The 14,726-nt window shown below is 44.7% G+C and overlaps 1 protein-coding gene across 1 annotated transcript in view; it reads left to right on the top strand.

Moving 5' to 3' along the window:
- The first annotated feature begins 1,593 nt into the window (after positions 1–1,593).
- LOC126191346 (ATP-dependent RNA helicase DHX30-like) overlaps positions 1,594–14,726 on the top strand; it is a 303,809-nt gene continuing 290,676 nt past the window's right edge. The window contains exon 1 of the mRNA XM_049932185.1: positions 1,594–1,805. Coding sequence (XP_049788142.1) covers positions 1,658–1,805 — 148 coding nt within the window. The 5' untranslated portion in view covers positions 1,594–1,657. The remainder of the gene's footprint in view (positions 1,806–14,726) is intronic.

Genomic DNA, 14,726 nt, shown 5'->3' with positions numbered 1-14,726 from the left:
CAGAGAGCTCTTCAGTTGTTGCCAACTTAACTGGAGGTGACTGAGCGAGGCGGCGCAGTGGTTAGCATACTGGACTCACATTCAGTAGGATAACGGTTCAAACCCAGGTCTGTCCGTCCTGATTTAGGTTTTCCATGAGTTCACTAAATTGCTTCAGGCAAATGATGGGATGGTTTCTTTGAAAGGGCCCTTCCCTAATCCGATGGGACCGATGACCTCGCTGTTTGATCCCGTCCCTCGAAACAACCAACCAGCTGGAGGTGAACGCTGTTTCTGAAATAAAGCCCTGTTCACACGCGCAACAAAAGTACTGCCAAAGTTAGGGACATACTGCAGTTGCATGTGTGAATTCCCAATTTTTAGTGGTGCAACTGAAGACATGCAACTTTTATCACACTACAAAAAGTTCAGCTTGGTTGTACTATGTTGTGCCCCTTTCCTGCCACCACTGCTCCCTGGCAGTGTTGCGAAACACGAGTATTCTGTGGCAGTTATCGTGCAGCAGCTGATGTACTCCAATTGATTTCAATGCGTTTCTATTTTATTTGTGAAAAAAGTAAAAACAATAGTCGGCAGCTACATTGTCGCAGCTTCTAGAACTACAAAAACAGCAGTGTGTGTGTGTGTGTGTGGCGCAATATTTGCAAGCCAATAACGTGCTCCACGAAGGAATAAATAAATAAACTTAATACATGTAACCACAAAAGCGAGTCGTATAAACTACGCAAATTGTTAGACTAAATATTGTAGAAATTGTGGATTATATGCAGGAAATAACTCCAGAGTGTGATTTGGCAAGCGTTAAACTAAAAATTAGTTGTTCGAAATGCCTATATCAATGAATACGATAAGATTCTAAAATCTCCGATGAGTGACGTGTCTGGAGATGATATTTACATGCCAGTTTTTGGTTAGTTTGTCACTGCAGACAGCGTTTTCGGCTCTGAGTGCTATTTATTTTATAAATGTGTTTGTTTCCCTTGATTTATCCCTGCGCGAAATCTATTTTCGGATCGAGCATTTGCATATTCTTTCTATTTAATCTTGTGACAGCTCTAAGTCCATAACCTATACTATAACATTCATAGCCGCCCGTATGATTTCAGTTGATGCTATATTGAAAGCTATGCAGCTGATGCTTACAGTTAGTGGCGTCCTGTGTGAACGGTAGCTGACGATGCCACTGCAGAAAGTCACAAACAGTGGCACCACATTAATTGCGTGTGTGAACCTGAGTTATATAACCGGGGAATAAAAAGTCGTCGTACAACGCGCACTTCAAGTTAACCTGTGCTTATAGCCTATTCCTTGGTTAACAATCCATGGGTTCATCCCGATATTGTACAACGGTCCCAAGGAATCGAGTTCCGCTGTAGAAAACAGCTTCAAACTTCCAATTACTTTACAAATGAGTAAGTATCATCACCCGCTGGAAATACTAGCGGGTGATTAAACAATTGTGCTTACTGACTCTAAGTTCTAACCTCCTTGCCGATAACACTTGTCACTCTCGGAGAAGTGTATCTCGAACTCCTAAAGTAGATAATCTATGGGCTATTCCAGAGATCTTTCTACTCTATGCTTCAACTCAAAGATAGTAGTGTGTTACTGTTGTGTATAGAGGCATTTAAATCAGGGAGAGGGAACATAAAGTGAAATGAGTAGTTTAATGTGTAGCAGGGCGTTTCAATCAGTTGACAGTTGTTGGAGCTTAAGGACTTTGACAATGATGTCCAGGCAACTTCGTTTTTCCGCTTGCCATTGCAATTCGGTGGATCGTAAAGAAGTATCAAAGGATAAACAAGGTGTGGAAATTGACTAGTAAACTTAATTACATAAATCTTTTTGCACCCGAAGTTGTCGAAACAAATTGTATTTTATTAAGCCTGTCTTGTGTACAAATAATTTAGGCTAGGGTGTGGTGGTGGACTTCCGCCTGAAACCCTAGGTGTGATGAGAGTCCAATCTGTAGCGTAGTCAGATATCCAGGTTAAGTTCATAGGTGATAATTTTGTGGTAACAGTTACGTATTGGACGGCCACTTGTAGTTTCCCCAGTTGAAGTACGAGCTACGTAGTTTTTCAGTGTGGCGCATACGAAAACATTAGTCCTTGCTACCGGTGAATTTATCACCATGACCTTTTATTTGGCCTTCACATTCGTTGGATTCGGTAACTCTCACCTTTCAAAGTAACCTAGAGCTCTGCCTGCGCTACAGATCAGTCTGTCCCCACAAGTAAGATGAGGGAGGTGAGGGGGGGGGGGTGTCTGCAGTGGTAAGCAAACTTACACCATATTGTCACCTTTCCACCTGTTCTAGACTTGTGACTATGCTAAGACCAGTCTGTCACCATAACAAAGACTGGAGTGGGGGGGGGGGGCAGAGGAGGAGGTGGAGGTGATGGTGCAATACAAGTTATCCATTTCGGTTGGAGTTGGCGAAGACAGTAGATGTGAATAGCAAATTCTTTCCACTCACTGAGACATGTTTCTTCTTCACTGGGCTGTCATTGTGCCTGTGCTTATGGTTTATATACGATGTTAAATTTTGACAGTACTGACAGCTAGTCGTCATTTTTTTCTGTGTGTGTCTCTCTGTGTTCTGCCCTTATTGTATAGTATTGATTGTAATATTCACCTGAGTAGAACATGAAGAAATCCTTCCGTTGGTGTGCTTTGTTGATAATTGCATCCCATCTGGGCGTTTTGTAGTTAGATGGATGGAATGTAATATGAATTGTTTAAAAATATTGTATGTTAGTTTTGAGGTACTTACAGAATACACAGAAAATTGATAGCCTCATTTTGTGTATCATTATTCAATGGTTGAGGAGGTGTGTAGTGAGGATTCAGTGCAAGCAGTATATCAAGAATGAACTACCATTTTTCCTTGTATATGTAATGTAAGAAATGTGTCTAGCCACAGCAACCACACAAATGACAACTGTTGTTATATCATGATTGTATTACAGTTTTACATTGGCCTTACAGGATTCATTGGTGGTGGTGGTGGTGGTGGTGGTGGTGGTGGTGGTGGTGGTGGTGGTGGTGGTGGTGGTGGTGAGTGCTATGGCTTTAGAGCTTTTTTGAGTTACAGATTACAAGAACGGTATTGTGAAAAACATTACCGACAATAGATTCTTTCACTTCAAGATGATGTCATATTCTCAGATTTTTATATGTAGTGCTCTTCGCAATTGTGTAAACATGGAATCAGATTTTTGGCATAATCTGAGAATTTGTTCCAGCAGTAGGCTAGTTAATCTCCAAACACTGTAGTGTTGGAAGTGGTTAGTAGGTCTGAGGGTGGATAAGTGTGAAGAAGGGGGATGGCAGAAGTGACTGGATGCTATCATCGACTCCCTCAAATTTCATCTTGTTTCCCCCATTTGCATCCATTTCATATATTTTCACATGTATTTGGGTGTGTTTTCGCAAAATTTTGCAGACGTTATTTTACATTATCTACGTAATTTTTCCACCACCAAGGATTCTTGCTCCTTCCATCTGCATCAATACAGAAAAGTCTCCTTATCCCTAGCCAGATCCCAGTCCTGCGTACTGTTCCTCTGTTGTTGCTTCGCTCATGGAATCCCCTCTAATGGCCTTACCATCAAATTACCCATCACTGGCTGCCACCCCTTCTTCCACAATGACCTCCCTGTTAAAATTCTGCCAATCCTTAGCCCTCACCAACATAGTTCTGCAAAACCATATCAACCAAGCCCAATTCTCCTTGTAGTATCTTCTCTCCATCCACAAAATTCTCGTGCTATGCAATCCCAAATTTCTGGTACCCATAACACACATTGAAACTCTTTCCCTGCAGGAATTTGAGCAACATGCATAACGCCACCCCAAAAAGCTCTCCATCCTGCTCACTTCCTACTCCTGCCTTGGAGTGCCACTGTCCACCATCTCTACAACCACCTCCAAACCTCCTTCATGCACCCTCATAGCTGATAAACCCTGTCCTGCAGACCTTCTACACCAACCCCACCTTCCAAAACTCCCTCCCACCGCCACACAGAATCCAGAACCTCAACAGACCTGCAACACAGTCATGAACCTTTCCTCCAAAAGCCTTAGCCCCACAGAAATATCAGTCCTTTCCAAAGGCCTCACTTTTTGTCCCACTCCCATATTCAGTCATGCAGGACTTATTAAAGACCCTCTCTCCTTCTCCCGGTCCCTACAGTGGAAACACTTTTTCGCCGCCACCCCTACCAATAAGGCTCAACCAAAGACCAATATTGAACCTTGCCTAACTCAGTTCACTCCTTCACCCAACTGTGATCCACCCCAAGTGCCTCCAAACCACCCCCTGTTAACTTTACAGTGTTTCTTAACCTCAAACTGTGCCTAACCATCATTCCCCAAATCCCTCAACATGCTGACTAACCTTACACCCACAGAAAGAGCCACAGTCCACCACCTGAAAACTGATCCTGACATTTTAATCCTGCCTGCGGACAGAGGCTACACCACTGTTGTTCTGAACTGCAAGGATTACCTGGCTGAAGGATTCTGTCAGTTGTCAGATACTTCCACTACAAACGTTGCCAGAGTGACCTCATTCCAGTAATCCAACAGGATCTCCAGTCACTACCCAAACCTTTAGCCCCATCCCAGAATCTCTCCTTGGAGAGTCTCTCTGTACTCACCCCTACCACTCCCCGCACTCCTACCTTCTACATGCTTCCTAAAGTCCATAAACCTAACCACTGAGGACGTCCCATTGTGGCCAGTTACTGTGCCCCCACTGAGAGAATCTCTGCTCTCGTAGACCAACACCTTCAACCTGTTAACCAGAAGCTACCCTCCTATATAAAAGATACCAACCATTTCCTCCACCTACTCTCCACAGCTCCTGTCCCTTTACCACACGGTGCCCTGCTTGTCACTATTGATACCACCTCCATGTACACTAACTTCCTAATGCCCATGGCCTTGCTGCTATTGAACAATAGCTTTCCCAACACCTGACAGATTCGAAACCAAACTGTTTTCTAGTCGCCATGACCAACTATATCCTCACCCTCAATTACTTCTCCTTTGAAAGCTTTACCTACAAACAAATCCAGGGTACGGCTATGGGCATCTTCATATCACCATCCTATGCCAACCTATTTCTACATCTAAATCCATACTCCGCAAGCCAACTGACGGTGTGTGGCGGAGGGTACTTTGAGTACCTCTATCGATTCTCCCTTCTATTCCAGTCTCGTATTGTTCGTAGAAAGAAATATTGTTGGTATGCGTCTGTGTGGGGTCTAATCTCTCTGATTTTATCCTCATGGTCTCTTTGTGAGATATACATAGGAGGAAGTAATATACAGCTTGACTCCTCGGTGAAGGTATGTTCTCGAAACTTCAACAAAAGCCCTTACCAAGCTACTGAGTGTCTCTCCTGCAGTCTTTCACTGGAGTTTATCTGTCATCTCCGTAACGCTTTCACGATTATTAAATGATCTTGTAACGAAGTGCACTGCTCTCCGTTGGATCTTCTCTATCTCTTCTATCAACCCTATCTGGTACGGATCCCACGCAGGTGAGCAATATTTAAGCAGTGGGCGAACAAGTGTACTGTAACCTACTTTCTTTGTTTTCGGATTGCATTTCCTTAGGATTCTTCCAATGAATCTGTCTGGCATCTGCTTTACCAACGATCAACTTTATATGATCATTCCATTTTAAATCACTCCTAATGCCTACTCCCAGATAATTTATGGAATTAACTGCTTTCAGTTGCTGACCTGCTATATTCTAGCTAAATGATGAAGGATCTTACTTTCTATGTATTCGCAGCACATTACACTTGTCTACGTTGAGATTCAATTGCCATTCCCTGCACCATGCGTCAATTCGTTGCATGGCATGAGCCATCTGGAGGAATCCTTTCTAAGTACCCAGAATCTTGAACCCCCTACCTGGTTCAGATTCATTGATGGCATCTTTGCTATCTGGATCGAAGGTGATGACACCCTATCCATATTCCTCCAGAACCTCAACAATTTATCCCCCATTTGCTTCACCTGGTCCTACTCAACCCAACAAGCAACCTTCGTAGATGTTGACCACCACACCCATTCTATACCCTTCTGTACAGCTTAGCCGCCCGTGGTCGTTGCATCTGCAGTGACGAGGGTCTCACTGAAGCCTTCATTGACGGTAATTGTCCTCCCAACCATGTACAAAAACAAATCTGCCGTGCCTTATCTTTCCAGTCTCCCACCACTTCCAAAAGCCCCAATGTCCAGCCACAGAGGAGCATTCCCCTCGTAATTCAGTACCACTCAGGACTCGAGCAACTAAATTACATTCTTTGCTAGGGTTTCAATTACCTCTTGTTGTGCTCTGAAATGAGAAATGTCCTGCCCACTATCCTTCCCACCCCTCCCACATTGGAATTCCGCTCACCACCAAACCTACACAATATACTCGCCCATCCTTACACAACCCTTGCTCCCAATCCCTTACCTCATGGCTCATACCCCTGTAATAGACCTAGATGCAAGACATGTCCCATACATCCTCCTACCACCACCTTCTCAAATCCGGTCACTGACATCACTTATCCCATCAAAGGCAGGGCTACCTGTGAAACCAGTCATGTGGTCTAAAAGCTAAGCTGCAACCACTGTGCTACATTCTATGTAGGCATGACAACCAACAAGCTGTCTGTCTGCATGAATGGCCACCGACAAACTGTGGCCAAAAAACATGTTGTCTACTCTGTTGCTGAACACACTGCCAAACATGATATCCATCATCTCAATGGCTGCTTCACAGCCTGCGCCATATGAATCCTTCGCACCAACATCAGCTTTTCTGAACTGCGCAGGTGGGAACTTTCCACGCAATACATCCTATGTTCCTGTAACCCTCCTGGCCTCAACCTTCGTTAGTTGCTGTCCTCACCCATCCAGTCCTTTCCCTGCTTCCATTCCAGCACTACACAGCCGTCATCCCATCACCACATCCAGTCATTTTATTTTCTTAAATTTCTCTCCTTTCCCATTACTCCCCCTCCCCACCTATCCCCTGCCTGCTGCCCAACCTGCAGTACTTCACTGTCTGCCACACCTCCCCCCCCTCCCCCAGCCTCCTCCTTTCCCCCACCCAGTTGCCACTCCCATCATGCACTGGTGCTGCTGCTCACAGTGTGGTTTCAGATGCCTGAGACTGCAGTCGTGTGTGTGATTTGCATGGGTGGGTGTGTATTAGGGTCTATTGTTGACGAAAGCCACTGGCTGAAAGCTTTAACTGTGAAAATCTTTTTGTTGTGCCTATCTACGACTCGGCATCTCTGCTATGTGGTAAGTAGCAACTTTTCTTCTCACAATACTGTTCCATTCCATCCTAGATTTTCCATTGTTTGATTCTGGCTAGTGCAGTGTACTTTGAAAGAGGTGGATGAGAAACTTGTATCAAGTTATTGTTTAATTGAAGATGATAGTTTTTCTTGGCATATAGCATTACTAAAGAAAGTAAGTCAATTGGGACAGTGGGTTCTAGAAATACATGCTTAATGTGGCTAAAATCATCTGTCAAAACAAAAATGTTTTTGAACAGATCAGCTTCAAACGTCTCATTACTTTATAAAAGAATTAACATGTCAATATTTGACAGTCAACGTGTATGTGAGAAAAAGGAAAACTAAAGAGTGTTGCTTCTGAAGGGTCTCTGGATTTAACCTTTAACATCAAACTTGATAAGTGAGAACTGTTGTATATACATACATTAGTTCTGTTACTTTAAAGATTTTTTCATATTTACTTCATGCAGCATTTTGTTAGACCACAAACAAGAGTGTGCGGTGTAGAGGGGAAGTCTGGCCAGTGCATGGACAGCTGGTTGGTAGTCAAAGCAACATAAAAAGCTGTGCCCCTCTCATATTTAAGTACCAATAAGGAGAGGTCCTCAGGAATGGAACTGACTTTTCAAAGCCACATAAATTATGGTGAAGGAAAGAGTCCAGGTATCAGACCTTGCAGCCATTAACCCTGGTGGGCCCTCATGAATGAGTAATCAATGAAAAAGAATATCCACTTTTCTCTTGATTGACTAGAGCCTCTGAAGTAACATTAAATTCATAACAGCACTGTAGTGCAGAGGTTAAGTTATTTGTCGGGCAAGTTGAAGGTATACAGATAGCCTTACTGTAGGTGCAACCACAACAGAGGAGTATCTGTTTAGGGGCCAAACAAACATGTGGTTCCTGAAGACGGACAGCAGTCTTTTCAGTACTTCTTCATTGGAATATTCGCGCGAGAGGACTTAAAGTTGCTGCTACGCTTACACTGTCCGCTAGTCGTAGCTCTCCAGGAAACGAAGCTACACCCATGCGATCAAATTGATTTGGCACACTATGCCTCTGTGTGTTTCGACCTAGCCCCTGTGGCAGGTATTCCGGCTCATGGAGAGTTTATGTTGCTGGTCCGGGATGATATTTACTATGATCTCATCACATTGCACACCGACCTGCAGGCAGTTGCCATCCGAATTACTCTCCCCACTTTTAAATTTTCCATTTGTACCGTTTACACGCCATCATCTGCCGTCGCTAGGGCAGACATGATGCAAATTATTGCTCAGCTACCAGCACCATTTTTGTTGACTGGAGACTTCAATGCCCACCATCCCCTTTGGGGCTCTCCAGCATCTTGCCTGAGAGTCTCCCTGTTAGCAGACCTTTTCAACCATCTCAATCTTGTCTGCATCAATACTGGCTACTACAGTAGGGGCTACTTATCTTTCAGACACAACTCATGCCTATTCCCATTTAGACCTCTCTATACGTACTACCCAACTTGCATCCGGATTGAGTAGTACGCTCTTTCTGATACGTATTTGAGCAACCGCTTTCCTTGTGTTATCCATCTCGTGCATCATACCCCCTCTCCATGCTCAACTAGTTGGAACATCTCCAAAGCAGACTGGGGACTCTTCTCTTCCAGGATGACCTTTCAGGATCAAACCTTCGCAAGCTGCGATAGTCAGATCGCACACCCCACGGAATTCATTCTCGCTGCTGCTGGATATTCCATCCCTCATACTACTTCTTCTCCATGTCGCGTACCGGTCCCCTGGTGGACCGCAGTATGTAAAGACGCTTTACGTGCTCGTCGACGTGCTTTATGCACCTTTAAACACCACCCTATGATGGCGAATTGTATCAATTATAAACGATTACTTGTGCAGTGTCGTCGTGTTATTAAAGAAAGCAAGAAAGCCGGCTGGGCTGCTTTCACAAGCACCTTCAACAGTTTTACTATCTGGCACTAAGGTCCACTCACCTGTTTCTGGCTTGATGGTCGCGAATGACGTCCTTGTGGCCCCTGAGGATGTCTCCAATGCCTTCAGCCGATTTTTCGCAGAGGTTTCGAGCTCCTCTCATTATCACCCTGCCTTTCTCCCCCGAAAACAGGCAGAGGAGGCAAGGCCACCTAACTTCTGCTCCTCGAATCATGAAAGTTATAATGCCCCATTCACCATGCGGGAACTTGAAAATGCACTTGCCCGGTCGCCATCCTCCGCTCGAGGGCCTCATTCTATTCATATTCATATTCAGATGCTGAAAAACCTTTCTCCTGCGGGTAAAGGTTTTCTTCTTTGTACTTATAATCGCGTCTGGATTGAGGGTCATGTTCCCACATACTGGTGCGAATCTATTGTTGTCCCAATTCCTAAGCCGGGGAAGGACAAGCACTTGCCTTCCAGTTACCGACCCATTTCCCTTACCAGCTGTGTCTGTAAGGTGATGGAATGAATGGTTAACTCTCGTTTGGTTTGGCTGTTCGAATCTCGACGCCTACTTACCAATGTAAAATGTGGATTTCGTAGGTGCCGCTCTGCTGTTGACCATCAGGTTACCTTGTCGACCTTCATTATGAAAAACTTCTTGCGGAAGTGCCACTCTGTGACTGTGTTCTTTGATTTGGAGAAGGCTTACGACAACTGTTGGAGGGCGGGCATTCTCTGCACCATGCATACATGGGACCTTCGCGGTCGCCTCCCTCTTTTTATTCGTGCCTTTTTAATGGATCGACAGTTCAGGCTACGTGTGGGTTCTGTCCTGTCAGACGCCTTTTGCCAGGAGAATGGGGTGCCTCAGGGCTCAGTTTTGAGCATCGCTCTCTTCGCCATAGCGATTAATCCAATAATGGATTGCCTCCCAGCTGATGCATTAGGCTCCCTTTTCCTGGACGATTTTACCATCTATGGCAGCGTGCAGCGTACATGTTTCCGGAGCGCTGTCTTCATCGTTGTCTTGACCGTCTTTACTCCTGGAGTGTCACCAATGGCTTCAGTTTTTCTCCCAAGAAGACGGTCTGGATTAACTTCTGGCACTACATAGAATTTCTCCCACCAACCGTACATCTCGGTCCCGTTGCTCTCCCATTCGTGGAGACATCAAAATTTTTAGGTCTTACATTTGACAGGAAACTTAGCTGTCCTCCACATGTCATATTTGGCTGCCCGTTGTACCCATTCTCTAAATGTCCTCAGTGTTCTCAGTGGTACGTCATGTGGAGCGGATCGAACCATCCTACTTTGCATGGATCGGTCGATCGTCCGCTCAAATTTGGATTATGGGAGCTTTGTATACTCCTCTGCACGGCCGTCCATCTTACGCCGCCTCAACTCTATACAACAGCGGGGGTTACGTCTTGCGATCGGAGCATTCTATAATAGTCCCGTTGAGTCTTCAGCATGAAGCCGGTGAATTGCCACTGACCTACCGGCGCGATATACTGCTTTGTTGGTATGCCTGTCGGCTATTGTCAATGCCTGACCACCCGTCTTATCGTTCCCTTTTTGACGACTGTCTCGACTGTCAATATGGGCTGTATGTATCTGCCCTGCTACCCTCTGGAGTTCGCTTTCATCGCTTCCTTCAGCACCTTGATTTTTCACTCCCTGCAACCTTTCGAGTGGACGAGAGCCAAACGCCACCTTGGTTCCAGGCTCAGGTTTGCATTCACCTTGAGCTCAGCGTGCTCCCAAAGGAGGTTACCCCAGCTTTGGTATACCGCTCCCGGTTTGTCGAACTTCGTTCGAAGTTCATCAATACGATCTTCATTTATACAGTTGGCTCTAAGACCAGTGACGATGTCGGGTGTTCTTTTATTGTCAGGGCACACAGTTTCAAATACTGACCCCATGGCCATTGTTCGGTCTTCACAGCTGAGCTATTTGCCCTCTACCAGGCTGTTCTTTACATCCGCCACCACTGACATTCTGCTTATTTCATCTGCTCTGATTCCCTGAGCGCCATCCAGAGCCTCGGTGATCCGTATCCAGTTCACCATTTCGTGCACCAGATCCAACGTTCTCTTCAGCAGCTGGCAGACGACGGTTCTCCGGTTACCTTTATGTGGGTTCCTGGCCATGTCGGTATCCTTGGGAACGAAACTGCAGATGCTGCAGCCAAGGCTGCGGTCCTCCAGCCTTGGACAGCTTCTTGTTGTGTGCCATCATCTGATTTTAGCAGGGTCATTTGTCAGCACATTTTATCGCTGTGTCATGCCGATTGGGCTACACTTACTGCAAACAAGTGTCGGGTCTTGAAACCTCTCCCCACGGCTTGAACGACCTCTTCACGCCCTTCTCGGCGGGTGGAGGTCTTTTGGCCCGGTTACGAATTGGACACTGCCGGTTCAGCCATCGCCATCTGCTGACAGCTGCGCCGGCGCCGTTCTGCCCATTTGGGCAATTGCTGATGGTACACCAGATTTTAACGTCCTGTCCGAATTTTCATACACTGTGCATTGATCTTGGCCTGCAATGTACTCAGGATGCCATTTTAGCGGATGACCCAGGAGCAGCTGCTCGCGTTCTTCAATTTATCCACTTGACAAACCTGTCTAAGTACGTTTGATTATGCTGTTTTCTTTTAATCCCTTGCCTGTTAATGTGCCTTTTATAGTGTTGTCCTTTTTAGTTGCTGTTTTAACCTTGTGCCTCGCAGTGCATTCATAACTTAGTCTGGGCGGTAATGACCACTGTAGTTGTGCGCCGCCCTCCCCCCCCCCCCCCTCAAAAAAATAAATAAATAAATAAATAAATAAATAAAATAATCCATCGCAGGTTCTAGTTCCAGAGGGGTAGAGGGTGGGTGGTGGGACTCAAATAGTTGTTGCTTCTTCATTAACACCATGGATTTTAGTTGTGACAAGAATATCAGTGGCCCTAGAATAGACCATCATCTTTTCTCCTTTCATTTAAGCTGGAAGCTGTATTTCCTGTTGGAGGAGGTAGGTAGCCATGCTGTTCAGACACTTTAAAACCATATCACATACATCCCAGCTCTCTTTACAGTGGGGTAATGCGAGACAATGTCCATAAAAACGAGAAAGAACTTGACAATATCTGATGGCAACATTTTTCAAGGGAATGCCGAAATCAGCAGTAGGGGAAGTCGAAGTGTGTGCTGTATATCAATTGATCTGAGACATGCTAATTGGATTGTTACAGCGAGGTGTTAAGTCATTGTAACACCATTTTGGTTAAATATAACATACTGACTACTGTAACATTTATGCTGCAGCCATTGGATGTCACACAAAGAGCTCATCTGAATAATTATGCTATTAGGGCTGTATGCAAAGCATTAGTAGTGCCCCCCCCCCTCCTACCCACCTGTGTCTTCCCACATATGAATGGAATAGAACAAAATATTATCTGCTTTGCGGTAGATAGTACATGCTGTTGTAACTGGGTGTTCACAGGCACAGGTGGACAGAGATGGGAAAACATGATGCATGCAGTTAGCTGCCAGGTCATAGCCTAAATCAACACTTCAATTTTATGTATGTTTACACTAATGAATCTAAGCAGATGGACTTCATTGACTGTGCAGTTGTGTTCCCTAAATGTGAGTGTATCCTCAGGATAAGGCTCCCAGAGTTACCTGTTACACATAGTTCTTTTCTTTCCTGAGTGCACTGAAATAAATGAGACAACATTGTTGGAAAAAATTAATCATCTGCTCCAGTTCCCAAAAAGCCCTTTTTATCTTTAGACTCGTTTACCCAGTAGGCAGACTGATCAAAGCTTCCCATCTGCAGTTGCATAGGTAGGAGATAATTTTCTGTTGGGTTAAAAAAAAAAAAATTAGGAATCTTGTGAAATGAAGTTGCTGTGCCTCTCTGACCACCTCCTTCCCCAGACTCCCTGTGAGCAGTCACCATGTACCCTTTGACAAGGAGTAGGTTTGAGGCTTCAGTGCCTCAAAGGGAGGAGCAATAAATTGCTTTCAGTGAAATCTAAAGTGCAGCAGATGATCGCTTGCCTGCAGTTACAATGAGGAAAAGTAGCCCAGAATGGCTCACCTATAAACTGCTGTCCTGCTTACATTTTATCTGTGTTCCTTGACTTTTTTATACTTGCTTTTGGTCAGTATTGCATTTTTAGTGTATGTTATGTTCATGTGTTGCCTTTGTTAGATTTTGCAACTTGTTTTAATCGATTCTTAGTATCACTTCCAGAGTATCAAATGCTATACAGTTAGTACTAAAAAAAGGAGATACATAGGAACTGGAGATCTGGATTAATAAGGGACAGAAAAGCAAAATGAGTTCCCAGATGGCACATAAGTGAACTTTATTAACATGGCATATAAAGAACAAGGTTAAACATGATGTAGATTCTGATTGATACAACTGGAAGATTCTCCTGGCCTAGTAAGTATCTGACAAAACAAGAGTCTCTTGTGACCTGTGTCGTGATGCAGGTAATGACAGTAACTGCTATCCATGGATTCACATGGAATAATACCATCTTCCGGGAACACAGAATCCTGGGACGCCCAACATCAGAGTAGGCAAGGCTCTGGGGTGTCGCTGGTGGGTCAGTGTGGATGCTGTTTTGGATTTTCCACAGATGGCTTCTGAGATGCCTAGTCCAGGGAAGGCCAGCATCAGAAGAGTTAAAGGTTCCAAGGTGACAGCTGACGAATCAGCATTGCATGGCTGGTGAGAGCACCAATTGAGGGGTGGATGTAAACTAGTAGCATGATTGCAGTGCCACTGTCACTGGTGTGCGAGGCTTGTGGCAAGGTTGGTGGCTGCTGGTGGATGGCTTTCCACAGGCATGCTTGGATTTGTTGGCTGTGCTGTTGACAAACCCGTAGTGCACTTGCATTGCTCAGCGTGTACTGTCAATGTTAGAGGAGTGCTTAGAGCAAGACTACCCGCCGGTTGCAGGTGTTGTGCTGAAGGCAGAAATAGCGTGTGTGTTTGCCAAACACACCACATCTCCTAAATCCCATAGAGTAATTTCATTGAAGCTTTGTGTACATAACACTTACAGTCTGGAAAGAAGCAATGTAGAGGTAAGAGGGTGTGAGGTACACTAGAATCTCGCTAATCTGGCCCCCAGTAGTCTGGCCTCTCAGTAATCCGGCGCATGTCCAAAAACACGTGCACAATGAATTATTGTGCACAACAATGCTTAGTTAAACAATGCTTCATGTACTGTATTTGAAATTGTAGCTTTCTTTACAGTTCGGAATCATGTCTTCCAAAAAGGAAATGCATTACGCTAACCTAAAGTAGAAACTTGAAATTTTAAGTAAGTTAAATCGGGGTTCTTCGAAGAAAGCCATTGCTGCTGAGTCCAGTGTTGGGTGAGCAACTATTTATGACATCAAAAGGAAATATGATGTTATTAGACAGTACTCAACACACACAAATGGCTACTGAGTTGGGAAAACGGAAGGT

The sequence above is a fragment of the Schistocerca cancellata genome, chromosome 6 (genome assembly GCF_023864275.1).
Source record: "Schistocerca cancellata isolate TAMUIC-IGC-003103 chromosome 6, iqSchCanc2.1, whole genome shotgun sequence".
Lineage (NCBI taxonomy): Eukaryota > Metazoa > Arthropoda > Insecta > Orthoptera > Acrididae > Schistocerca > Schistocerca cancellata.
This window is presented reverse-complemented; position numbering and strand designations above follow the sequence as displayed.